The sequence below is a fragment of the Podarcis filfolensis genome (assembly GCF_964270895.1).
Source record: "Podarcis filfolensis genome assembly, chromosome: 9".
Lineage (NCBI taxonomy): Eukaryota > Metazoa > Chordata > Lepidosauria > Squamata > Lacertidae > Podarcis > Podarcis filfolensis.
This window is the reverse complement of record NC_139610.1, coordinates 74,944,407-74,969,253: the sequence shown is the minus strand read 5'-3', so window position 1 is coordinate 74,969,253 and position 24,847 is coordinate 74,944,407. Positions and strand designations below refer to the sequence as shown.

General features: G+C 43.0%; 1 protein-coding gene across 3 annotated transcripts; it reads right to left on the bottom strand.

Annotated features, from left to right (window-relative positions):
• Nucleotides 1-2,212: 2,212 nt before the first annotated feature.
• Nucleotides 2,213-24,803, bottom strand: LOC310742383 (secretory phospholipase A2 receptor-like). Of its 3 annotated transcripts, none has more exons than XM_083571810.1 (10): nucleotides 23,980-24,803; nucleotides 23,083-23,161; nucleotides 22,917-22,980; nucleotides 21,509-21,664; nucleotides 20,915-21,034; nucleotides 20,218-20,319; nucleotides 8,734-8,820; nucleotides 7,677-7,828; nucleotides 5,004-5,110; nucleotides 2,213-2,566 (listed from the first exon to the last, which is right to left on the bottom strand). In XM_083571810.1, exons 3-10 carry the CDS (start codon nucleotides 22,942-22,944, stop codon nucleotides 2,407-2,409), a joined length of 912 nt encoding a protein of 303 aa, XP_083427936.1. In that variant the 5' UTR covers nucleotides 22,945-22,980; nucleotides 23,083-23,161; nucleotides 23,980-24,803; the 3' UTR covers nucleotides 2,213-2,406. The 3 variants fall into 3 exon arrangements, with proteins under 3 accessions (XP_083427936.1, XP_083427937.1, XP_083427938.1); XM_083571811.1 differs by having other exon boundaries at nucleotides 5,004-5,107; nucleotides 23,980-24,800; XM_083571812.1 differs by lacking the exon at nucleotides 20,915-21,034 and having other exon boundaries at nucleotides 23,980-24,795.
• Nucleotides 24,804-24,847: the final 44 nt, after the last annotated feature.

Below are 24,847 nucleotides of genomic sequence, written 5' to 3'. Positions count from 1 at the left end.
TTATTTCCTCTATTAAGGACCAACTGGTTTGATGGTTCCGTTTTCCAATAGATGATGCAGTAAAATATTATAAAAGCAAGGAACTGCAGAAAGAGTGGGGAGGGGAGCCGAAATAAAATATATATGATACATTGTTTGCTTTCCAAGTTTTTCTTTTTTAAATTTTGGTATGTTGTAAAATTAATTATATAAAGAATATATATGTGTGTGTGTCTGTGTATTTGTTGTTGTTTAGTCTTGTCCAACTCTTCGTGACCCCTTGGACCAAAGCACGCCAGGCACTCCTGTCTTCCACTGCCTCCCGCAGTTTGGTCAAACTCATGCTGGTAGCTTCGAGAACACTGTCCAACCAGCTCGTCCTCTGTCGTCCCCTTCTCCTTGCGCCCTCCATCTTTCCCAACACCAGGGTCTTTTCCAGGGAGTCTTCTCTTCTCATGAGGTGGCCAAAGTCTTGGAGCCTCAGCTTCAGGATCTGTCCTTCCAGTGAGCACTCAGGGCTGATTTCCTTCAGAATGGAGAGGTTTGATCTTCTTGCAGTCCATGGGACTCTCAAGAGTCTCCTCCAGACCATAATTCATTCTTCGGTGATCAGCCTTCTTTATTGGTCCAGCTCTCACTTCACACACACACACACACACACACACACTTCCAGGAGATGATTTATAGCCACCAAAAATTCTGGTGCTTCTCCAGAACCTGGGAACAAGGTGTTGGGACAAAAATGCCTCAAGGATGAGATGCAAACTCTAGAGCTTATCCCTGTGTTACTGTCTCCATCACCTACCTGTCTGAGCTGACACACATCCTTCCAACGGTGTGTGAAAGCCAACAGCCTCACCCCCACTGGACGTGAAAGCAGACTTGATTCCGAGTCAGGAGGAGGAAGTCTCCTACCTACCTTCTGAAACTTTTTTGTATAGAAAACAAAGTGTCCCTGCTCTGTGTGAGAGAAGTGGGAAGTCCCTGGCCTGATCACACTTAAGTGAGCCTCTCTGGAACTCCACAGCCCTGCTGGGCTCACACTAATACCCCCATACTCCCTCCTCAGTCATATTCAAGATGATAGGGAGGAATACACAAGAGGATTTTTTTTTACATTTTTTAAAGCACAAAATGGTGGAAACCACAGAAGGGAAGAGGAGAAGACACAGGAGATGGACCAAAACAACTCTTAAGGACAGGAGAACACTATGGGACTAATCCAGGCATTCAAAGAAGTTAAGCAAAGAAGGTGTAATTGGAAGAAGGAGTGAAATTGCTTGTTTGGATCTCAATATCTTGTTTAGAGATAGGATGCCAGGTGCACAGGGTTGCCTAGCAACAGTACACCACCAAAAGTCAGGCTTGCTGACTTATCCAACCTCACTTTTTCTCAGGAATGTGCATATGAGCAGAAACTGGTATAGAAGTCAAGTCTGCATTGCATTCTGTAATCTGGGGGCAACAAGGCGACAGTCTGTGAGCAACTGTGTTTGGTGGGTTTTACACAGCGTAGTGTGAGCTAGCGTGGTAAAGAGCTGGTGGATCTCTCTGTATATTTGTTTCTTTACTTCTAAGACCAGAACTGTATTACAGTAGTTAGTACATTTATCTTTGTCTTGTGCCATGAGGCAATAAACACTTTATACTTAGAACTGAACTGAGTGGGACAGAGGTTTTTTTTAACCAGGAACTCTAGAAAAAGATGACTGCTGGAAAACAGGAAAACTCTGATGTTCAGCTGGAAGACCCCTGGAGCTGTGGATTCTCTGTTGACCCCATTGGTCAAAGTGTGGTGAAGTACTAACTGATAGCGGGCCCATGCCTGGCAGGTTATGAGCCAACAGATGTCTGGAAGTCGTAATATAGAACAAGACAATGGAAACTGTCACACTCACAGGAAGACCAATTCTCTCAGAAACAAAGAGGAGAGAGAAGCCACTGCTCTGACTGCAGGCAGGGTTGGTCTGGGTGAAGTGGGGCGACTCCTCCCCTAGAGAGGCCATGAAGACCCTTCCTGTTGCCAATAGGGGGAGTCATCCCTAAAGACAAGTGTGTTGTGTTCCCCTCCCCGCCCCCTCCCCCAATCTGGTAAAATGTTCCCCTCTAGCAGGTATAGTAAATCAATTTTCCTCCAACGCAACCTGTTGGTTAGGGCTGATGGCACCTAGAAGGCACTGGGTTGGGGAAGGCTGTATTGAATTAATTATTGCAACAGAACGTGGGCTACGACTGAGTCCTCCTTGCTTTATTTTCCAGGAGTTTCCATTATCTGAGGTTGCAAAATCAGGTCACCTGAGGATTGACAAAGGGCTTTTGAGTGCTGGTGTCAGAGACCTAATCTCTTCCATGCCCTTGATTCCATAATCGGGAAAATTGACCATGGCTTCTATTAAAGGTGGGTCGATTCACTGTCCACGAAGAGTTTTAATTGAACCATCGTTTATCGGGCTTCTTCTTACATATGCTTCTTTTTTGATCAAGACGGGGAAAGTTCTCCCAACATTGCAGTGGTGTTGCACACTTTGCTTTTATTGCACCGACTGGTCTATAAAGGTGGTTGTCTGGCTTACCGACTACCCAATAACTGAAAAGTAAAGGAAGCACAAATCAATGAGTCAGTGAGAAGCAAATTATCATCATCATTATTATTGTTGTTGTTGCTGTTATTGTTATTATTATTAATTTATTTATACCCCGCACATCTGGCTTGGTGTCCCTATCCATCAACATGGGGTGTGTACTTTATTTCAGCATTAAGAGATCTCCCCCTCTCAGAATCCTCAGATTCCAGGGCATTAAATGAAGCTGGTCTGAAAAAAGAAAAGGCTTCTTCACACAGCATGGAGTTAACCTGTGGAACTCACTTCAACAGGAGGTGTGATGGCCACCAACGTGGAAGGCTTTAAAGCAGAGGGTCCCAAATCTATGTGGCCTACCACCTCCTTTCAGAAAAAGAAAAAAAATACTCAGCACCCCCCAGGAACCAACCTTTTTTACGCAAACAAATAAAAGATGCAGTGACAAATTTGCATTCTTTTATGTGTCTGTATTTCTACCCAGTGCTATTTTTCTAGAAAAAAAGATGCCAGAACTCACCATGAATGCCTCCCTCTTTCTCTTTGAATTGCACCCACCTGGGAGGTTCCAGAACTGAGTTCCTGTGAGTTCCCCCTGAAAAGCCCTGTTTCTACCTATATCCTACAACCTAATAAAGAAAGATTAAAATTCCATGGAGTGGACCAGAGTTAAGACTGCCGGTTCAGTCCAATCCATCCCAGGGGCGGAGCTGGTTCCGCATCCTGCCTGCCATGGGCCAAATAGGCAGGCAATCTGCGATCCACTTCCTGGGTCTGGGTGAAGACAAAAAGGGTTCACCCTAACCTGGGAAAACATCTCCCCTCCAGCACAATTGCCGGATCCAGGGGAACTTTTGTTGCCAACCCACAACGGAGCCCACCCTGGCAGTAAGCATCATTACATAACAGATGAATCTTCTCTTCTCTTCTCTTCCACCCCACTTATTTTTATTCAACGCCCCCTTGGATCGTTCCAGTGCCCCCCAGGAGGCGGTATCGCACACTAAGGAAAAGTGGCTTTTAAGAAAGATGACGTCTAGTGTAATGAGAGTAGGAGAAAACCTTTTCTCTATCCTCTTTCTCCACACTCATTAGTTCTGAGTGGATATAGGATCCTGCAGTTCCAGTAGATTCTTCATTAAGTAGTGCCAGAGCTAATAATTAACTGGGGTGATGATGGTGGAAAGCAACAATAACCACTGAATGATACTATGGAACAATGCAAGCCTTGTGTACCTGCATTCCTACACTTTAGAAAACATTTAAGAAGCAGTGGAATTCCTCACACTTACGTTTTCTTCTCTGTTCAAAGAGACAAACTATCATATTTTAACAAGGTGAGGTCAAAAAGCATTGCTTGGTCTTCCAAAGAATGGAGAGGATCAAAACTGAGGTGGAGGCAAAGGGGACATGCTGTCGCCACCCTGCTCTAGCCATGGACTGGTCATGTTGTTTGGATGCCTGATTATCATCTTCCAAAGTAACTACTCTATTCCGAATTTTAAAATGGAAAGTGTAATGCTGGTGGCCAACAAAAGAGGTTTAAAGACTCTCTCAAGGCAAATATTAAAGAATGTAGTATAAACACCGACAATTGGGAATCACTGGCCTGTGAGCACTCCAGTTGAACAGCCTTTACTAAAGGTGTCATGGACTTTGAAGGCACTCAAACTCAGGACAAAAGGGAGAAACGTGCTAAGAGGAAGGCACATTTGGCAAACCCTCACCGTGATCAACTCCCACCAGGAAACCTACATCCTCACTGTGGAAGGACGTGTGGATCCACTTATGGACTCACTGTTAAGACTGTGTTCATGGAAGACAATCTTACATGGCTACAAGTGATCGTCGAAGAAGAAGATGAAGAACTGGGGTGATTTGAAGGACTACAGTGTCCATGTACATGGTGAGGGTGGAGAGAGACTGTGAGAAGGCAAGGGTGAGGGGGCATTTGGCTATGTGGAGTCCTAGGTGGCTGGTGCCCATAAGTAGTGGCAGAGTGGAAGGCAAGGAGACAAACCATATGTGGAGCCAATGACTGGAAGAACCAGTCCACTCCACCCAAGATTGGTTGTAGGTATAAGAAGGCTGAGGACAGACTGAGGTTGGTGAGGCACGTTCGCCCTACTGGACCAGCCCCTGCCATGTGGGGTGATTTCTTGTCTCAGTGTAGAAGCCCTTCATTGTTGAGCATGAAACTACTATCAAGCCCCGTCAAACTACTCAGCATTATCATTTCTGATGAAGCTGGACAATATAATATTGCTTCCATCCTACAAAACTGCATTTCTGACATGGAACATAAAATGCAATGGAAATAAAATACTGTGCTGGGTTCTAGATGCAGGCAAAGGACAGGAAGAGCTTTCAATGAAGAGCAAAAAACAAATTCTTAGCAAAGTTTCTACAATACAATAAACAGAGAAACGTTGCTTCAAGACTCACTATCGTGGTGGGTAAGTGTTATCTATCCATTTCCATCCAACGAAATGACGGAGCCCAATCCAGAAGTCATGTTGTTCATTTTTAATTGCATTTTCCAGGAACTCCTGCTAAAAGCACAATCAGAAAGTCTTTCCTAGGAATGAGAGGCCAGAATCCCCTCTCAGATCATCCCCAGAATGTGGCCCCATCTGCACTGTGAAGTATCATACCACTTTAAATAGTCAATGATTCCTCCAAAGCATCCTGGGAACTGTAGGATTTTTTTTGGGGGGGCAATTTTTTTATTGATTTTCATTTTTTCTTTACAAATTAGTACTAATTAAAACAAATTTAACATTTTTCCAAATCTGACTTCCCATAAGTCTTCCTAGACATGTTAATGATTCTCCTTCATGCTGCATCATATTTCCCGATTACTTCTAGTTTATCTTCAGACATTACAAATAACCTTACAAAATACAATATTTTTACTTTTCAAACAGCTCTCTAGCAATCAATTCCTGCACATACATTATTTAACATTTCCAGTTTTGACAAGTGAGGCTACTTATCAGATTGTCAATCCCTACTAAATCATTAATTAATGTTAATTAAAATAAAACTTCCTCTCCTTCCATATGCATATATAGTAACATAGCAATCCAGTCCAATAATGAGTCTTCTTGCTGCTCAGCTCCTCTGTCCCACATCACATGTAGTCTGAAGTCTTTTTCTTTAAGATAGAAACTCCAAGGTCAACCATCTTGCTTGGTGTAATTTCCCACCAGTAAGATCATAGCAACCAGCCCATAATATTTTTTTTTTGGGGGGGGGGGAGGATGACGACGACACTAACCACATTCTCCTAGATATTTCACAGTTCAATAGCCTCTCCCCCAATCTGAGATTCTCAAATGGATATATCCCACCAATAGAAATCCCAGTTCTTCTAGAAATCTGCTCCTTTCTAGCCCAGAATCCCAGAATTGTAGAGTTGGAAGGGACCCCAAGGGTTGAACCCCCTGCAATGCAGGAATGTCCTGTCTAAACTCACCGGTGGGGTTTGCTGTTAGCATGTGCAACAAGGCTTCCTCTATCAAGTTGGATCACTTGGGGTTCACTAAGTTCTTATTGTCTGCTCTGTGGGATGTAACCCACTGGTGCAGTCAAATGCAATATTCTTATTTCCCTAGCGTGGGCACAAGTGGGGACATCCAGTCAGTGTAACTTCCTGTTCCGCTGGTCTGGAGCATCCTCCCCCTGGATGTGACCTGGGAGATGGGCATGGCCCTGGCTGACTCCATAAAAGAGCAGTCACGCAGCCATCCTCCCTCTCTTGCCGATCTCTTGCTTGCTGCTCTCATGCAGCCATGTTGTTCTCTTAATGTAAATTTTGCTGTCTGCTGGCTTTCAGCCAGCAGCACATGAGCTCAATCTCCATGCGAGATGAACTCACAGATTGTTATGTAACTACTAAAGTAAAGCTTGCCTTTCAGGGATCGAATCGTGAACTGAAATGTGAGTAAACCTCTTGTTATTTCGAAAGAAAAGACTTGTTTCTTTATTCTTCTAAGAGGGATAAAAGGGGACACCAGGAATAATCCATCTGGGCAAGCCAGATTGGATTACTTAACTAAAGAGATTCTGTTATGTACTGAGTTGAAAAGGATCCAAAATGCAGCAGTCTGATTGGTCCTAGAACAATAGGATCCAAAATGCAGCAGTCTGATTGGTCCTAGAACAATGCAGGAGTATGATTGGTCTGCAGGAGCTACCCAATCCAGCTCCAGATGGAAGTGAAACCACAACCTGATTGGCCTACAGGAGAATTCCGGAATTAGCCAATCACGTGGGGCCTATTGTGTAAATAATGCATATAAAGCAGATACTTTGGGGAAACTTTCATTCCTCCTCACCACTATGAGCTGAATAAAGAGCATGAAATCCACTCTCGACTCTGAGTATATTTCAGATTCAAACAAATCTGCAAACTAGCTTCCTGCTATATTGAAGGGAATCTGTTCTGCTACATCACTCACTATGCAGGGTAACACCAACACAATCCAAGAGTCCAAATTTTAATCTGCGTCGCATCTTCATCTTCTTTGAATCCCTTCAGTTTAGGAGGGGAAAAGGCACAGTGGACTTAGAGACTGCTTCAATTGCAGAGGGCTTAGCACCCAGCGCCTCACACACCTCTGCTTCCATGGAGACATGGAACGGGTTCAGGAGATGATCTTTTCTCCTTTATATCCCTCAAGGAAGTACGGGAGGCAATCAGCCTCAGGTTACCCCTCTCCCCTGTGCCAGAGTCTTTCTCACGAATGGGAGAGACGCCACTATTGGCACAGACTAGAACAGGAAGTTAGGAGCTGTAATTTCTTGTTTGGTGCTGATTGTTAGTTGTTAGGAGGGCTCTTTTCCCCCCCTCAGATTCCAAAGTGGGTTATCTATCCATCCCACTTCCCACAGAACTCTGGGAATTGTAACACTGTGAGGGGAATAGGAGGTCTGCTAAAAAGCTCTCAGTATCTTTAACAAACTTCCCAGGATCCTTTGGGGGATGCCATGACCGTCATGCTTTAAATGTATACTGCAGCTATGGCCAAAGTATCTTGCCCAGGAAGGCTTAAAACCATCAAATTGAAAAGGTTTATTCATACCATTTATATATACAGTGTTCAGCTAGCTTACCTCCTCTTTTTCGTTTTCAATAATAACCAGTTTGGATTTTTGACTCTCGCAAAAGCTGTCTGCCTGACTCCAGTCTACTAGTCCTTCATCAAATAAATAGAGAGCCTCTTTATATATCTGCCACTTTTGAGGATGATTTGAAGTGAGGTCATCTTTGAATACAGCCAGAAATTGGGAAGGGGAGGGGGGCGGAGAGAAAGAGGAAAACAAACAAACCAGTTTTAGCTGGACTGAAGGTCTTACAGGTTTTATTATTATTATTATTATTATTATTATTATTATTATTATTATTATTATTATTATTAATATTATTATTATAGTGGTACCTCGGTTTAAGAACAGTCCGGTTTAAGAACGATTTGGTTTACAAACTCCGCAAAAATGGAATTAGTGTCCTGGTTTGAGAACTTTAACTTGGTCAAAGAACGGAATCCAAACGGTAGAAGGGCACCAGTGGTGGGAGGCCTCATTAGGGAAAGCACGCCTTGGTTTAAGAATGGTTTTGGTTTAAGAACGGACTTCCGGAACGGATTAAGTTTGTAAACCGAAGTACCACTGTATTTTAAATAAAGTCATTATGAATTACATACTGATATTTTATTACAATCCAGCAAAAGACATGGTAGCTAACACTCTGAAAGATTTGTTCTAATAAAGGACACTTTTAGCCAGGTCATTTGTCCTCCTTTTCCTTCCCTGTTCCAATGTTTGCATTCATCAACAGATTGGTAATGCTATGAAGATTGTGTGGCACCCCCAATCTCTGCCAAGCAGTAGCAAGATTCAGGGATGTTCCAGTTGCTTGCCCAGGGTTGTGTTTCCATTGAGAAAATCGAGGAATAGTGGAGGTGAGTGTCGTTAAGAAGTATAGTTTATTTGACACATATTTAGACAAGATACTTCAGATAAGATTCTTGCATAGCAGCGGGTTGGACTAGATTACGCTTGGGGTTCCTTCCAACTCTACAATTCTATGATTCTGCTTGCAGATAAAGTCTTCAATGGAGGAGGTACAGAACATTATACCCTCAACATCACCATCTTAAGAATAACTTACTGATTGCAGACTGGACTTCATTTGCTCTGTCTGCCCATATAAGCAATTCACCTGCTAACTTCTCAGCTTCAGCAAGTATTTCAGAATCTGAAAGGTTTGGATAATTCAGGTCAGTGAGATCTCAAGCAGCTATTCAACTCTATAAAAAGGCTGTTTCCCTATAACTTGTGACTGGCCACATTCTAGCATTCAGGGTGGTCTGTAATCTGCTGAGCATTGATCTGATTAACTGTGCTCTGGAGATCTTAGAGAGGCGTTGTGATTCTATTGCTTGTGTGCTAAGAATTCACCTCTGCACCACTTCTGTTTGTTACCTAGGTGTGGGACCACCTTTTAAATAAACCACAGAACCACAGAACTAAGGAAATTATTTCGAGTCCAGCATCCAGATTTAGAAACTCTGTATCCAGATTTAGAAACTCTGAAGGGAAGGGGCTGCTTAGCAAAGGTTCTTGGGAAGGAGAAAGGAGGGGCCAGAACTTCATATGGGGACTGGAGGGCAGAAGCATCTTGGAAGGCTGGCTGAAGGCAGGCTGGGACAGCGGCAAGGAGCTGTCTTGCAGTCTGATGCTGCACTGCTGTGGGGAACAAGCCACTCTTGAGATGTGCATGCTATAACCTTTGCACTCCCTCCATCTACACCCTGGTGTTAATATGTGTCAAATAAATCATATTTCTCAGATGCATGACAGTCTCTGCTGCGTCTTTTTTATATCATTTTTATTAAGTCTCCAACAATATTCTAAAGCATTGGTCATCATATACAATTTTTTAACGTACAAATTTGCTTCCTGACTTCCCTCCCATCCTTTCCTGATGTTCATTTTTTGACTCCTTTTCATTAGCTGCTTTACAATACATGTATTTTTATTCTCTAAACCCCGCTACCGTTAAATCTTTCATTAATCCACTGCTTATATTTTTAAATCCTGCCCGCAACTTCATCTATTGGTGATATTTTGAAAGGTAACCCATCCAGGGTCTCCATTCTTCCTTAAACACTTCGTCATTATGTCCTCTTAATTTGGCAGTTAATTTCACAATTTCAGCATATTCCATCCATTTCATAAGCCATTCTTCCTTAGTTAGTAATTTTTTCTCTTTCCACTTCTGTGCATATAAACTTCTAGCTGCTGTTGCCACATACATAAATAAACTACTCAGCTTTCTTGGGACCTATGTCCCCATTATTCCTACTAAAAAGGCTTTGGGGTTGTTGTTGTTGTTTTTTTAGGGATTATTAATTTAAACTTCCTTTTCAATTCGTTATAATTTTCCAAAAGTCCTTCAACTTTCTACAGTACCACCATATGTGATAAAATGACCCTTCCTCCTCTTGGCCTTTCCAGCAAATACCTGGTATATATTTTTACATTTTTGCTCGTTTTTGTATAAATCATTTTTATACAGTTTTCTTTCAACACCCTGGTGTAAATATGTGTAAAATAAACCATATTTCTTAAAGACATGACAGTCTTCCCTGAGTCTTGTCTCCCAATGGAAACACATCCCTGAGTAACTGCCTAAAACTCTCTGGAATCTTGCTACCACCTCGTAGCAATTCAGGGTGGCATGCAACCTCTTGGTGGCTTAGCCCAGATGCTGAAGATGTGATGTGTGCACAGCAAAGAAGGACCCTGATGCAGCAATTCCTGGTGGGCGCTCCAGTGGAGCGGGTGATGGTGGGTGTACTAGGAATCTTGCCTGAAAAGGGACTGGCAACCATTATATTTGGGTTGCCATGGATTTTTTCACACAATGGTTGGAGCCTTATATGATTTAAAAAACAAAAAACCAGTGTGGTAAGAATTCACCTCTACACCACCGTGTTTGTCCTCAGAGGAGAGGACAATGCTCGCACCATTACCAGGAAGAGTCACCATTGTTTGGTCAGAACAATGATCCTCCTCCTGGTCTAGGTCTGTTGTTTTGGATAATACCAAACCAGCAATTCTCTCCACATCCTGTTCCCTAAGGAAAGATCATGGCGGGTCATGGGAGGCTTTAATGTGGGGCAAAACCTGGGGATGGAGCAATTTACAAAAATGTATCAAAAGATGTCATAAACCCTCCCAAGGCTCTGAGGTGGAGACTTCCGGAGGCGGCGCGACCGGTAATGGCTGCCTTCTCCGAGTAAGGAGAAGGGAGCTCCGCTGTAAACGGGTCGTCCGCTACGGCGAAGCGGAGACCCATTCAGGAAAACCACAGGTGGCAGAAGCCTGTGGTCTCGGGACCCGGCGGGCGCCAGAAGCAGCCCCCAAAACGCTGAAGGGACCCCGTAAGGGGCTCCGGATCGCGGAGGGGGTAGCGGCGCTGTGGGTCGTTGCGCAAACAGCGAAGTGAAGCCGCGTTGCTGTTGCCGGTCAGCGCTGTCCTTTCTTCCTGCAACTTTTCTGAACTTTGGAAACTACAACCCGTGAGTAAATTTGGACATTGAAAACTTCCTGAAACTTTTGTCAACTTTCTGAAACTTTTTGAGAACTTTATGAAACTTTTAAAACTTTTTTAAAAAGTTGAAATCTGGCTGAAAACGGAGTGAGGATAAGCAGGAAGCCCATCTCCCGCTATACTGAACTTTAAGCAAAGAGCAGGAGGAGTGGAGACAAAAAGTTATGCGTTAACTAAATGCTGGCACCCTGTTAAAGCAGTTTTCTGAGTGAAAGACTTTGAGCTATTGACTTTTGCTGGTCATATTCGGGGTGCATTGATATCCTTCTTCTGTGGCACCAGTGGATTATAAAATAAATAAGAATCTCTGGTGCTGGAGCTGCCTGGATGAGCACCAGTTTGCAACTTTGGATACATTGAATTCAGGTTTTGAAACATTCTGAGTTGGAACTGGATACTTTGAAACTGTTGCAGTCAAGGCACTGTAAGAAACACTGTTTTGTTTTAAGTTTTACTCTGCTAAAAATAATACATTGTGGAGGCGATAGACATGGATTTAAATTTATAAGTCTAACTTGGATTTGATCTTTTCCCTGAAGACGTATTAAGCTCCCTCTAGAGGATTTTGGACTTACAGCAGTGACTTTGTTTTACTTTCCCTTTCCCGGCCTCTGTTTGACTATTGTATCTGGGACTCTGCTTTCTCATGGGAACAACTTGGATTGACCTTGGATTACAGATAACTTTGGAATGAGTGGCGCAAGGAGAAGAGGAAGGACTAAACAAACAACTCTAACTTTATCTGCAGCCTCACAGCGTAGATCTTCTGTGCCGGCCTTGCCTTCCACTTTGCCTCCAGACATAGAGGCGGCCTCCCTAATACAGGCAGGGGAGGGTGAGACAGAGGAGCTGCACCTGGGAGATATGGCTTCAGGGACAAGTAGCTCTGTCTTGGAGAAAATTTTGGAGAAACTGGAGGCTCTGGACAAGAAGGCTGATTTGCATACAGCTAAAATTGAACAGAACACAGAAAGCTTGAATAAGCTGACTGGACAAGTTGCACAGAATGCCCAGTCTATTGGAGAATTAAAGGAGGCTGTAGGTGAAAATCGTAAACTGGCTGAAGATACTAGTCAAAGATTGGAAGAACTTGAGAAAGAAGTAAGACCACTCAGCAAACAAGTTGGAGAACATCAGATTTACTTTTTGATGACAGAACTGCGAAACAGGGAGACCAACTTGAGGATACGGTCAATACCAGAGGTGGAAGAAGATAATTTTATTGAATTTCTAACTAAGGAATTTGCCAAGTTTTGGAAGTTAGAGGAAAAAGACTTTAAAATTGTATCTGCTTTCAGGCTTGGCAGAGTCAGAAGGACAGAGAAGCCCAGAGATTGTTTGATAACACTGAGATCAAAGGAGGAAAGGGACAAGATTTTGGGCCTGCACTACGAAAAGTCACTAGACATTTTGGGCAAGAGAATTGAAATCTACAAGGACATTCCTAAGCAGTTGCTGGACCTTAGATCTAACTACACGGAATTGGCAAGACTGTTGAGAAGCAACGCAATTATCTTCAGGTGGGAGTTTCCACAAGGATTATCCTTTACCTACAGAGGGAGAAAGATCAAAATCAAAACAGTGGAAGATAGAGACAAGTTTTTGGGAGCACACGGAGAAGACCTCCACAAAGGACTTGGATTGCCAGCGCCAGAACTTCCAGGGGAGCCCGCCCCCTCGGATCCTCAAGGACCGGAGAACAAGGTACCACCCCAGAAAGAATAACCAGACCTATCCAGGATGTCTCTGCAGCTTTTGAGCTGGAACATAAATGGCTGTAACAGTCCCGAAAAAAGGTCTAAAATTTTTCATATTTTAAAAAAGGAACAATTGGACATTATATGCTTACAAGAAACACATGTGATTAGGCTCCATAGAAAGGTGTTAATAAATAAAAGGCTTGGTCAAGAATTTATATCATCGGATACAGTTAAAAAGAGAGGTGTAGTGATCTATGCAAAAGAGAGCCTTTCACCAAAATTTCTCTTTAAAGATGAAAGTGGAAGAATCCTCGCAATAGAAGTACAGTATCAAGGAGAAAAAATTTTGATATTAGGAATTTATGCTCCAAATGAAGGAAAATCGGATTTTTATAAGAAGTTGCACGAGACCATGCTGGATTATCTGGATTACAACAACGTCATCATGATGGGGGACATGAACGGGGTCGTATCAACAAATATGGATAAGTCACAGAACCAGAACATTACTAAAGAGGGAAGACTACCTAAGACCTTTTTTGAAATGACTGACAATATGGACTGGGTTGACATCTGGAGAGTTAGAAACCCCCTGGGAAGAGAAGGAACATTCTTTTCTGAAGCTCAACTGACTTGGACACGAATCGACCAAATATGGATAACTAGAAGTCTGGCACCTAAGGTGAGGAAGGTGGAAATCTGCCCCAAAACATGCTCCGACCATAACGCCTTGAGAATGGATATGACATTGATCCCAATCGGCTCCTTTAGATGGAAGATGAATGATGGCCTGTTTAGAGACCAAAGAATTGTAAAGAAGGCCCAAAAAACCTTAAAGGACTATTTTGAGATTAATTTGAACACTACGGTGGAAAAAAGAACTATCTGGGATGCAAGTAAAGCTGTGATGAGAGGGTTCTTGATTCAACAGAATTCCTTAAAGAAAAGACTGCAAAATGAAAAGAAAGATAAAATTCTGGAAAGTATCAAAGAGTTGGAGAAGAAGTTAAGATCTAACCCGAAGTCCCAACCGATTCTGAGAGAAATTAAACTTTATCAGGCGCAATATTCCAAGCTGATAAATCAGGAAATAGAATGGAAGATTAAAACAATGAAACAAAAAACTTTTGAATCGGCAAATAAATGTGGGAAACTGCTAGCTTGGCAGTTGAAAAGGAGACAAAGATTAAATACAGTAACAAACTTAGAGGTTGAAGGAAGGAACATTCAGAACCCGGGAGAGATTAGAAAGTGCTTCCAGAGGTATTTTAAAAAGTTATATACTCAAGGGCCACAAGATGAAATAGAGATTACACAATTTTTGGAGAGAAATGGATTAGCAAAGCTGTCAGAAGAAAATAGAACAATTTTAAATGGCAAAATAACACGACAAGAGATTGAACAGGCCATCCTGAGTCTGAAACAGGGCAAATCACCAGGGCCAGATGGACTGACCTCTAACTACTATAAGACATTGAAGGATTATTTGATACAACCTTTGTTGGAGGTCAGTAATGAAATAATGGAGGGGAAGAAGGCGCCTGAATCGTGGAAAGAAGCATTTATCACATTGATTCCAAAGTCAGAAACTGAAAAGACACAACTCAAGAATTACCGTCCCATCTCCCTTTTAAATGTGGATTACAAAATATTTGCAGATGTTTTGGCACGAAGATTTAAGAAAGTTTTAAGTGAGATAATCCATAAAGACCAGGCAGGCTTTCTCCCGGGCAGACATATGTTTACTAACACAAGGAACATCATAGACATATTGGAACTTTTACAAACAAACATAAACACTAAAGCAGTTTTAATTTTTATAGACGCGGAGAAAGCCTTTGACAACATATCTTGGAAATTTATGAAGGGGAATTTAAAAGAAATGGGAGTGGGACGGGGGTTTGAGAACGGGATTGAGGCAATATATTCAGAACAAAAGGCTAAACTGATAGTTAACAATGTGGTTACAGAAGAGTTTAAAATTGAAAAAGGTACACGACAAGGCTGCCCGATTTCCCCATTACTGTTTATTTCGGTTCTGGAAGTGCTCCTGAATATGATTAGGGGGGACCGGTTGGTGGAAGGGATTCAGGTCGGAGCGAAACAATATAAACTTAAAGCTTTTGCAGATGACCTAGTTCTGACATTACAGGAGCCGGAGTCTAGTTTGAAAAGAGTACTACAACTGATTCAAAACTTTGGTCGAGTGGCAGGATTTAAGTTAAATAAGCAAAAAACTAAAGTTTTGGGGAAAAACGTGACAGATATTGAGTTGGAACAGCTTCAGAAAGAGACAGAACTAAATGTGGTTAAAAAAGTTAAATACCTAGGGGTAAACATAACAGCAAAAAATCTGAGTTTATTTAAAGATAATTATGAAAAATGTTGGTCAGAGATTAAGAGAGACTTGGATAGTTGGTCAAGACTAAAACTTTCTTTGTTAGGCCGAATAGCTGCCATCAAGATGAATGTATTGCCAAAAATGTTATTTTTGTTTCAGACACTGCAGATTGTAGACAAGACAGAGTGCTTCCGGAAGTGGCAGAAAGATATTTCTAAATTTGTCTGGCAGGGCAAAAAGCCCAGAATCAAATTTAAAATATTAACAGATGCGAAAGAAAGAGGGGGCTTTGCCCTGCCAGATTTAAAGTTGTATTATGAAGCTGCAGCTTTCTGCTGGTTAAAAGATTGGTTACTTCTTGAAGATACGGATGTCTTGGATTTGGAAGGTTTTAATAATGCGTTTGGATGGCATGCATATTTATGGTATGATAAAGCTAAGATAAATAAGGCCTTCAAGAACCATATTGTCAGAAAATCAGTTTTTAATGTCTGGACAAAATATAAAGACTTACTGGAGAATAAAACTCCGAGGTGGCTGTCACCCCTGGAGGCTAAGGCTCGGAAAAGAGCCAATATGGAGGCCAACTGGCCAAAATATTGGGAGATAATAGAAAAGGATGGTGACAACTGGAAATTGCAGAGTTTAGAAAAGATGAGAGACAAAGTGCGAGACTGGTTACACTATGCTCAGATTAAAGAAGTGTTTAAAAATGACAAAAAGCTAGGATTCCAAGTGGAAAAGTCAAAGTTAGAAACTGAACTGTTAGAACCTAAGACTAAGGTACTTTCAAGAATGTATAACTTGCTGCTGAAATGGAACACACATGACGAAATGGTAAAATCAACAATGATAAAATGGGCGCAGGATATTGGGTATAATATTATGTTTGAAGATTGGGAAAGGTTGTGGACCTCTGGGCTGAACTTCACTGCATGTAATGCGTTGAAGGAAAATGTGATGAAAATGATGTATAGATGGTACATGACCCCTGTTAAACTGGCTAAAATATACCATTCGTCTGATAGCAAATGTTGGAAATGTAAGGAAAATGAAGGAACATTTTTTCACCTCTGGTGGACCTGCCCTAGAGTGAAGGCCTTTTGGGAGAAGATATATAATGAATTAAAAAAGGTGTTTAAATACACCTTTACTAAGAAATCAGAGGCCTTTCTCCTGGGTATTGTCGGCCAGAGTGTGTTAAAAAAGGACAGAACATTCTTTTTGTACGCAACAACAGCAGCAAGAATATTAATTGCCAAGAATTGGAAAACTCAGGAGCTACCCACTGTGGAAGAATGGCAGATGCAACTGATGGACTATATGCAATTAGCCGAGATGACCGGCAGAATTCGAGACCAGGGAGAAGAAAGGATGGAAGAAGACTGGAGGAAATTTAAGATTTATTTACAAAAATATTGTAATTTGGCTGAGTGCTGAATTGGATGCCAGTGCAGACAATTGTCTACCATTAAATTAGATTTAAGGCTGAATTATATGTCAAACCAAATTAAGATTATTAATTAAGATGAGTTAAATGATAATTTGTTTGAAATTAATTTAATAATGATGTAAGTGTATGCGGGAGGTGTGGGGGAGTCCCATGTAACAATTGAGAGATGTTAAATGGACAATGATAAGTGGTGTTTATCTAATATATGCTTTATTTGAAAACTTCAATAAATATATTATAAAAAAAAAAAAAAAAAAATAGAAACTCTGTATTTTCATTTAGTTGTACCTTGGATCTCAAACGCCTTGGCTCCTGACCAAATCGGTTCCCAAATGATCAAATCAGAAGCCGCGCTTTGGTTTCCGAATGTTTTGGAAGTTGAACAGACTTCCGGAACAGATTCCAATCGACTTCCAAGATACGTTTGTATTTTATTTATCTATTGCAATAGGTCAGAGCTCAACCCAAGGTGCTAGTTGAGAAGGTCTGTCCCGAGGCGCTTCAGAACAAAAGCTTATATAGTATTTCAAACACAGCAAACAAAGAGTCACCAAACATCTTCTCATACGTCAGGAAAGGTTACAAGCCATGGGATAGAAAACATGTATAGTGTCTTCCTGCTCTCCACTTCCCCCACTATCACCTTGGGGTTGCCCAGAAGTGCCTAGGCCTTTTGCTCTTTTTAGGTATTGAATGTCCCACTTTGCTCTGGCCACCTAGTCTATGATCAGTCTTTAATAACACTCCTCCATCTATCTTTCAGGAAACTTCCAAGGATTTCTGCTTAACACCCTGGTAATAACTCATAGGAAAACATCCTGCCATTTCTGCTGCTTTCAGGGTCAGATAAAGAGACTCACAAATGCAGAACTCACAGAAATCAAGCCTCATATATTTTAAAAGGTTAAATGCAATTAATATGAAACACTGAAACATTATTTAAATAAAATATATACACCCGGGGTCTTTAATTCTTATATCAATTAGTACTGCGAATAAAATTGCTTGCCTCTGCAATTACTTTGATGTGACATTGTTTATATATTATCTATTTTTAAAATTTCTATACCGCTTTACATTTTTAAGAAAATATCAAAGCGGTTTACAGCATATTGAATCAATAAAACATAAATAAAACAATCTGAAGAAAGTAAAATATAGAGTATACAGTCAAAGCAACGTGACAGAAAAGTAAAATATTATCTTAAAGATTTCAGAATAAAACATTACAAAGGAGGTCAACTACAGAATACATATTTAACATAGTAGGGCTGGTGAGTGTGGGCCCTGCCCCCTAGGCCAGGTGGAAAGGGCCTTGAGGGAGTGGCCTCCAAGCCCCACACCCAGGCAATGTTCCTCCGGCCTCATGAGGAGCCTCTTCAGTGGGGCTGGTGAGTGTGGGCCCAGCCCCCTAGGCCAGGTGGAAAGGGCCTTAGAGAGGTGTTGTCAGTCATCCAACACTGCTTCCTGCCCTGTACTTTGGGGTTAGTTTTGGATGAAGACATGAGCAATATGCTTGCACTAACACACTCAGCGATATGCTCTCTTTACTGCTCTCCTTTCTGGCTTTTTAAAGCTGGGGGGTGGGGGCGTGGCATATGACTCCAGGGTGTGCACATTGTGGTCTTCTTGTTGGGCTAAGTGCAGTTCAGGTTGGTTGTTGGGTGTCATGGCACTTGGATCATTTTGCAGGTCTTAGAATGGAGTCTTGCTGATGTTCTGGTTTGGGGCTGAACCATTGTCTTCTGGGTACGAGAACTCCAGCATTGCTAAGAATTGGCAAGTGGGCCAAAGTTCAACTCGTAAGCAGGACCTAGGTGCAAGAGAACCCTGCCCTTCTGTGGTTTTCAGCAACTGGTATTCAAAGACATACTTCCATTAAGAGTGGAAGAACCTAGTCATTGTGGCTGGTGCCAAAATTATTAGCTGTGCTGCTGGCCTAGTGTGGACAGTGTTAGGATATTTCCGTTCCACCTTAAAAGGGAGCAGGATGTTTGTGTCACAGCGTGCGCATTTCCTGTTCACAGGATGTTTATGTTTTCTGTTGCTTTCGTTTCTCTCTTGGTGTCGAAGACACTGAAGCAGGCAGTCATGTTTTTTTGTTCTGATCAACGCTGAATTAAACCTGTAAATATGCTCTCCTGCTGTGCATCCTTCGCTGTGTGAATTCTGCTAATAGAGTGTGCATGAGCTCCGGAATGTGGCAAGATAGTTCTGCGAGCTCGTGTCGCTAATAGCTGAAACTGCGTATCTACGGGAGATCGGTGGACGTCCGGAGTCGACGTGGAGGCAGTGATGGCCTTTGTCTCCCTGGCAGTATCCCAACAACAGGAACATCTGGGATAGATTGTGGAGGCATAAAATTGAAAAAAAGCTTGTGTTTGGCTGAAGATGCAGAAACAGTGTCTCCACATACACATGAACACTCTAATGCAGACACAGCCTACATGTCTCTTCAGCAAATATGGGCTCCCAGTTTTGTTCCTTTGAATGCTATTGTCAGGGGCTCAGGAGCAGGAGCACAGGGGAGAGAGGAAATGGAGAGCGAAGGGGAAGAATCCGAGGGCAGCGTAGGGGAGTATGACAGTGGCCCGAGAGATTCCATGAGCTTCTCCAGCGAATCAGAAGATTCCCAGAAGGGGGCGCCGATGGTCAGGGCAAGGGGGGTCCCAGGGGGGACGCACCAGAAACAAGGAGCCAGAGGGGAACCCCAAAGCAGCAGCGGGGGATCAGGACCAGTTTCCCCACCAGAGCGTAGTGGGGGGGAAGAGTCACATGTGTCAGGGCCAGCGTCTCCTCCAGCGGGGAGAGAAAGTGAGTCAGGGCTGACCACGCCTCCAACGGAGGGGAGGTCAGTAGCAGCTAGCCCCCCCAGAGGGGGAAGCAGTGACAGCAGCAGTGAAACGGTCAGGAGGAAAGTTACTGGCTGGGTGCGCGCGCCAAGTTCAAATGTACAGGCGCGAGGGACAGCAGGAGACCCGGATGGGGAACCAGCTCCTAAAGCCCGCCGGAGGGAGGGGGAAGGCTCAGGGGATGCAGCGTCAGAAGAGTCTAGAAAGGATGAGACCCCAACGGACAGGCGGAACCAGAGGCGGAAGGAGCAGCGGAAAAGGTGGAGCAAGGCTAGAATCTTAAATTGGTGTCAGGGGGGAGGAGACTCAGATGGAGCATCAGCGGTCTGATAGTTGAGACGTAGAGCTGCACGCTGCGGCTCTGGAAGTGAAACTGAACTTCAATAAAGACTTTTGTACTTAACAACGAGGCAGCGTTGGTCCTTTGTGAGCTGGGACCTCGGGCAGCTCTGACAGCTATGAATGGGGATATGAGCCTGGGGCCCCAGCATTTCCAGAGGGCAAGTGGTAAGTGAGAGGATGGAACTTCTTCCACCTACTACTATCCTACTGTAGTCCAGCCACTTCACAGTGACTTTTCTTCCTGCTGAGTCAAGGGGCTGGGAAGAAGCTCTGCTATGGGGCAATACCCCTTGCTGGAGCTGGGGCAAGGAGTGGCCCTAAGTGTATGGACTATAACACCTTACTTACCACTCCTTCCTTGGAGGGATGGTTTCTGTTTGATCATGAAGTCCCTTATAGTTTTCATTGCTAAATCCATATCAGGTGTTTTGTGATCCCGTTTATGAATATCTATGGAAGAGTTAGGAGGGAAAGAAATGGTGAGTCAGCTGATGCGACAGTACCTCCACCCCAGAATTGCTGCGGCTGATTTGGAATCAAGGCTCCCCGTGTGTTAGCAATTTTTTAAGGCTATTCCCATCTCAAAGGAAAAGTGTTTAATGAAGCATCAGGCAGCAGAGTGGGCAACATTCCAGTAATAAAACTGCATTAAAATGAAACATGTAAATCACCCTGTGAAGGGTGGTCTATAAATTGAAGACCTCTTTTGTTTGAATTCAGCTGTTCCGACCACACAGTGAAGCAGACCGTACACTTGTTTTTCTAGGAGGAAAGTGGGACAGGGTGTTGTAAGGTAGGACAGGTGAGTGCACAGGTTGCTTCATAATGTTGGCCTAAGAAGTTGCAAAGCAGTTATTGAGGGGCAAGAAACAGGCATTCATTTCAATGGGTGAGATTTAGCCACTTCCTTACCTTACACACTGGAATCAATGGGAGGTAAAAGGGCTTAGCTGTGGTTGGATTATGGTGACACTTTTGAAAGTATTCTTCATACTGATGTAAAGCCAACCAGGATAATGCTAAAGGCTACACAGCCTAGACTTACACAGACTAACTGCTCCAAATGCAGCAAAAAACAGGACCAGGCACAGCATCACTACAATAAATGTACCAACGGAAGAGAGAAAGAACTCTTTTATCTCATGCAAAACAGCAGCAAGTTTTCCTTGATGGACAAAAAGAAAGAAAATCTGCTTAAGTATCATGGCTAACTTTTTTGCTTTTTCATTTCAAGTGACAGTAATGGATCCAGAAGTACTCCTTCAGAGGGAGTCTAACGCCATCCAGAGCAGGCCATATCCCACCCATCTTGTCTAGGGAACTACCCACTGACTGCACCTCAGTCTTGTCTGGATTAAACTTAAATTTAAAGGTTTGTTCCCTCACCTGGGCAAGGAGCAGTGGTAGAGAGGTAAATTCTTATCACATTGTGGATCAGCGGAGAACACAGTCTGAAGATGGCATAGCACTAGTTTGCTTGGCTAAACGAGCCTGCTGGACTGACAGAGCATGGCTGGCTTTTCTCCAGCCCTCTCCACTACGACTGGTCACACATGCCTCCTGTTGCTCTCCCACTTTTCCTTTCCAGTGTATTCCTTGTCTAGGCTATGAACCAGTTCTATGTGTGCTGCATACATACCCTTCCTGGGTGGTGGTTTTCGTCTGCGTTTTAGTATTGACCTGGATGCCACATTAGATCTGGAAGAGACATTGGATCTAGAAGCCACATTGGATCTGGAAGCCACATTGGATCTGGAAGCTGCGTTGGATCTGGAAGCCACACTGGTTCTTGAAGCTGCATTGTGGTGTTGGGTCACATAGTATGTAATTTACTTGAACATCAGCGAAAACTTGCAAAAAAGCCTTTGTGTGATAGCAGCTAAATCCCAGTAGGGTAAATTCTTGAAAAACTTGTAGCTCAGCAGCAAAATCGTAGGCAGTGATGATCCTGCAGGAATTCAGTTTTGAGCTCTACTCCGCCAGACAAATCTCATGTCTTTTTTTTTAATGGAGTAACAAGCTTGGTGGATCAGGGGAATGATGTGAACATAGTGTATCTTGATTTCAGTAAGGCTTTTGACAAAGTTCCCCATGTTATTCTTGTGAGAAAACTGGTAAAGTGTGGGTTGAATGAGGTAACTGTTAGGTGGATTTGTAGCCGGTTGACTGACTGAACCGAAATAGTGCTCACTAATGGTTCCCTGATTCAGGTAGGAAGCCGTGTTGGTCTGACACAGTCGAAATAAAAAAAATAAAATAGTGCAGTAGCGCCTTAGAGACCAACTAAGTTTGCTCTGGGTATAAGCTTTCATGTGCATGCACACTTCTTCAGATACACTGAAGCAGAAGTCACCAGACCCTTATATACAGTGGGAGGGTGGGGTGGGGTTTTTCTCAGAAGGGTAGTGGGAGATGGGTGATTGACTTAATGGGTATGGAAAAACTGTTGATGACTGTTAATGACTGCAATTAGTTCTACAGGAAAAAGCAAGGGATAGTATGCAGATATATAAGGGTCTGGTGACTTCTGCTTCAGTGTATCTGAAGAAGTGTGCATGCACACAAAAGCTTATATCCAGTACAAACTTAGTTGGTCTCTAAGGTACTACTGGACTATTTTTTAATGGTTCCTTGTCATTCTGGGGAAAAGTGACAAGGGGGGTGCCACAGGGTTCTGTCCTGGGCCCGTTGTTGTTCAACAATTTTATAAACGACTTGGATGAAGGAATTGAGGAGATGCTCATCAAATTGGCAGATGACACCAAACTGGGAGGGGTAGCTAATGCCATGGGATTTACAGAATTGGGATTTACATAGGTTTTGCCATTTCTTGAAACATTGTTGCCAAACTTGGCACAAATGTTCCCAGGATGGGGGTGGGGAATGGTCTTCACCACCATTTAGATACCAGGTTCCATTTTTGTGCCACTTGAGATATCATCCCCAAACTCTGCAGAAAGGAAGGCTCAGGGTCTCCCTCCCAAGATGGGTACAGGAACTCTGCCTTCCTGTATGGCACTGAAGAAGAAATAGTAAAAACAACTTACGTTCTGTGAATGTCAGGCCTCCCACCATTTTAACTGCTCATTTGGATTGGTGCCTTATGTCATCCTGCGTTCAGAACCATATAAAGGAGTAGACAGTTAGCACAACTTCTATGAAAGAATTTAGTGGTCAAAAACCAAATCAGAGTAGCAGTCTGCAGAAGCTCACCTCTTTTTGTTGACAGGACCTTATTCTTAGCTGCCATCTTATCTCCTCATTTTGAGTGGTGTCTCATCCTGGAGTTCTTCTAAGTGACCATTTAATGGATTAGTCTGTTAAAATGATATCTTAAGACAAACCTAGTGTTTAAAGATTGGATGCGGGTGGCGCTGTGGGTTAAACCACAGAGTCTAGGGCTTGCCAATCAGAGGGTCGGCGGTTCGAATCCCCACGATGGGATGAGCCCTGTTGTTTGGTCCCTGCTTCTGCCAACCTAGCAGATTGAAAGCACGTCAAAGTGCAAGTAGATAAATAGGTACCGCTCTGGCGGGAAGGTAAACGGCATTTCCATGTGCTGCTCTGGTTTTCCAGAAGTGGCTTAGTCATGCTGGCCACATGACCCAGAAGCTGTACGCCGGCTCCATTGGCCAATAAAGCGAGATGAGCACTGCAACCCCATCCACGACTGGACCTAATGATCAGGGGTCCCTTTACCTTTACCTTTACTGTTTAAAGAGCAGTCATATCAAGCTCTTCATTATACAAGGAAGTAGACATGAAAAGCTCTCTGACATCCTGTCCCCACTTCATTTATAGACATGGAATCTCCTATTCCCCGAGAAGCAGGGGAGAGAAGCAGACTGCTTTTCTCCCACTGTAAATGGGCAGCTGGGGCCTTCTGAATTCTAGCTTAGTGACATACTTCATGCAAACGGCTACAGTTCAATCCACAGTATTTCCCACCAGAAGCATCTCCAGCAGGAAGCCTAGAAAGACCTCTCTTTTCCAGGGATCCTGGGCAGCTGTTGCCAGTTGGGCTAAACAGCACATGGGGCAAGACAATCAATGGCCTTCGAAAAAGGCAGCTGACTACGAGCGACTTATCCCCTTTCCCCTTTTGGATACCGTGGTGCCTCCTGGAGTCCTTTGTCTTCTCTCCGCCTCAGCTTCTTCCTGCTGATGTTCCTTCCATCAACGGCTCCAACCACCTTCCGCTTTGATGCAGAACATTCCAGAGTTCCCATTCAGCTTCTGCTCCTCCCTGATTGGGACTGGCAGGCAGCCAATCAGCATTCCACATATAGCAGAAGTCCAGGAAAATATCTAGTTTAGTTATTGCTTACTCCACTTCCATAGTACTCTCATGCACAAAAATGACTTTCATGAGTATCTTTGGAACGCTGCAAAGGACAGGCATGTTCTGTCCCCTTTAACCACAGGGCTTAATGACTCCTGGGGAACTTCTTCAGTTAAGTGGATGAGCGCCCCCACCCCTCAAATTGTTGTATTTTTCTTCTTCTGAGACTAAATTTGGAACATGGACTGTTATCTCACAGTTTCCCGCTTAACCCTAGGCATTAAATATTTATTCAGGTCCAGCAGAATTCCACCCACCATGTCAACTACAGGCAAGCAATTGAAATTTAAAAGTATAATTTAATGGACCAAAATAACTCTTAAGGGCAGGAGAACACTATGAGACTAATCCAGGATTTCAAAGAAATTAAGCAAAGAAGGTGTAATTAGAAAAAGGAGTGAAATTGCTTGGCCTATGTTTGGATCTTGTTTATCTTGTTTAGAGATAGGATGCCAGGTGCACCGGGTTGCCTAGCAACAGTACAACACCGAAAGTCAGGCTTTCTGACTTATGCACCCTCACTTTAGAACTAAACTGAGTGGGACAGAGGTTTTTCTTAACCAGGAACTCTGGAAGAAGATGACTACTGGAAAGCAGGGGAACTCTGATGTTCAGCTGGAAGATTGCTGGAGCTGT

Excerpts from the sequence above, each read along its gene's own strand:
- LOC310742383 (XM_083571810.1), bottom strand. The coding sequence starts at position 22,944 with ATGGTGGGAGGCCTGACATTCACAGAAC. Across the intron at positions 8,821-20,217 it reads ATCCCTCCAAGGAAGGAGTG|ATTCTGAAATACTTGCTGAA; the intron begins GTAAGTAAGGTG and ends CAAACCTTTCAG. Across the intron at positions 2,567-5,003 it reads AACACTTACCCACCACGATA|TTATTGGGTAGTCGGTAAGC; the intron begins GTGAGTCTTGAA and ends TTTACTTTTCAG.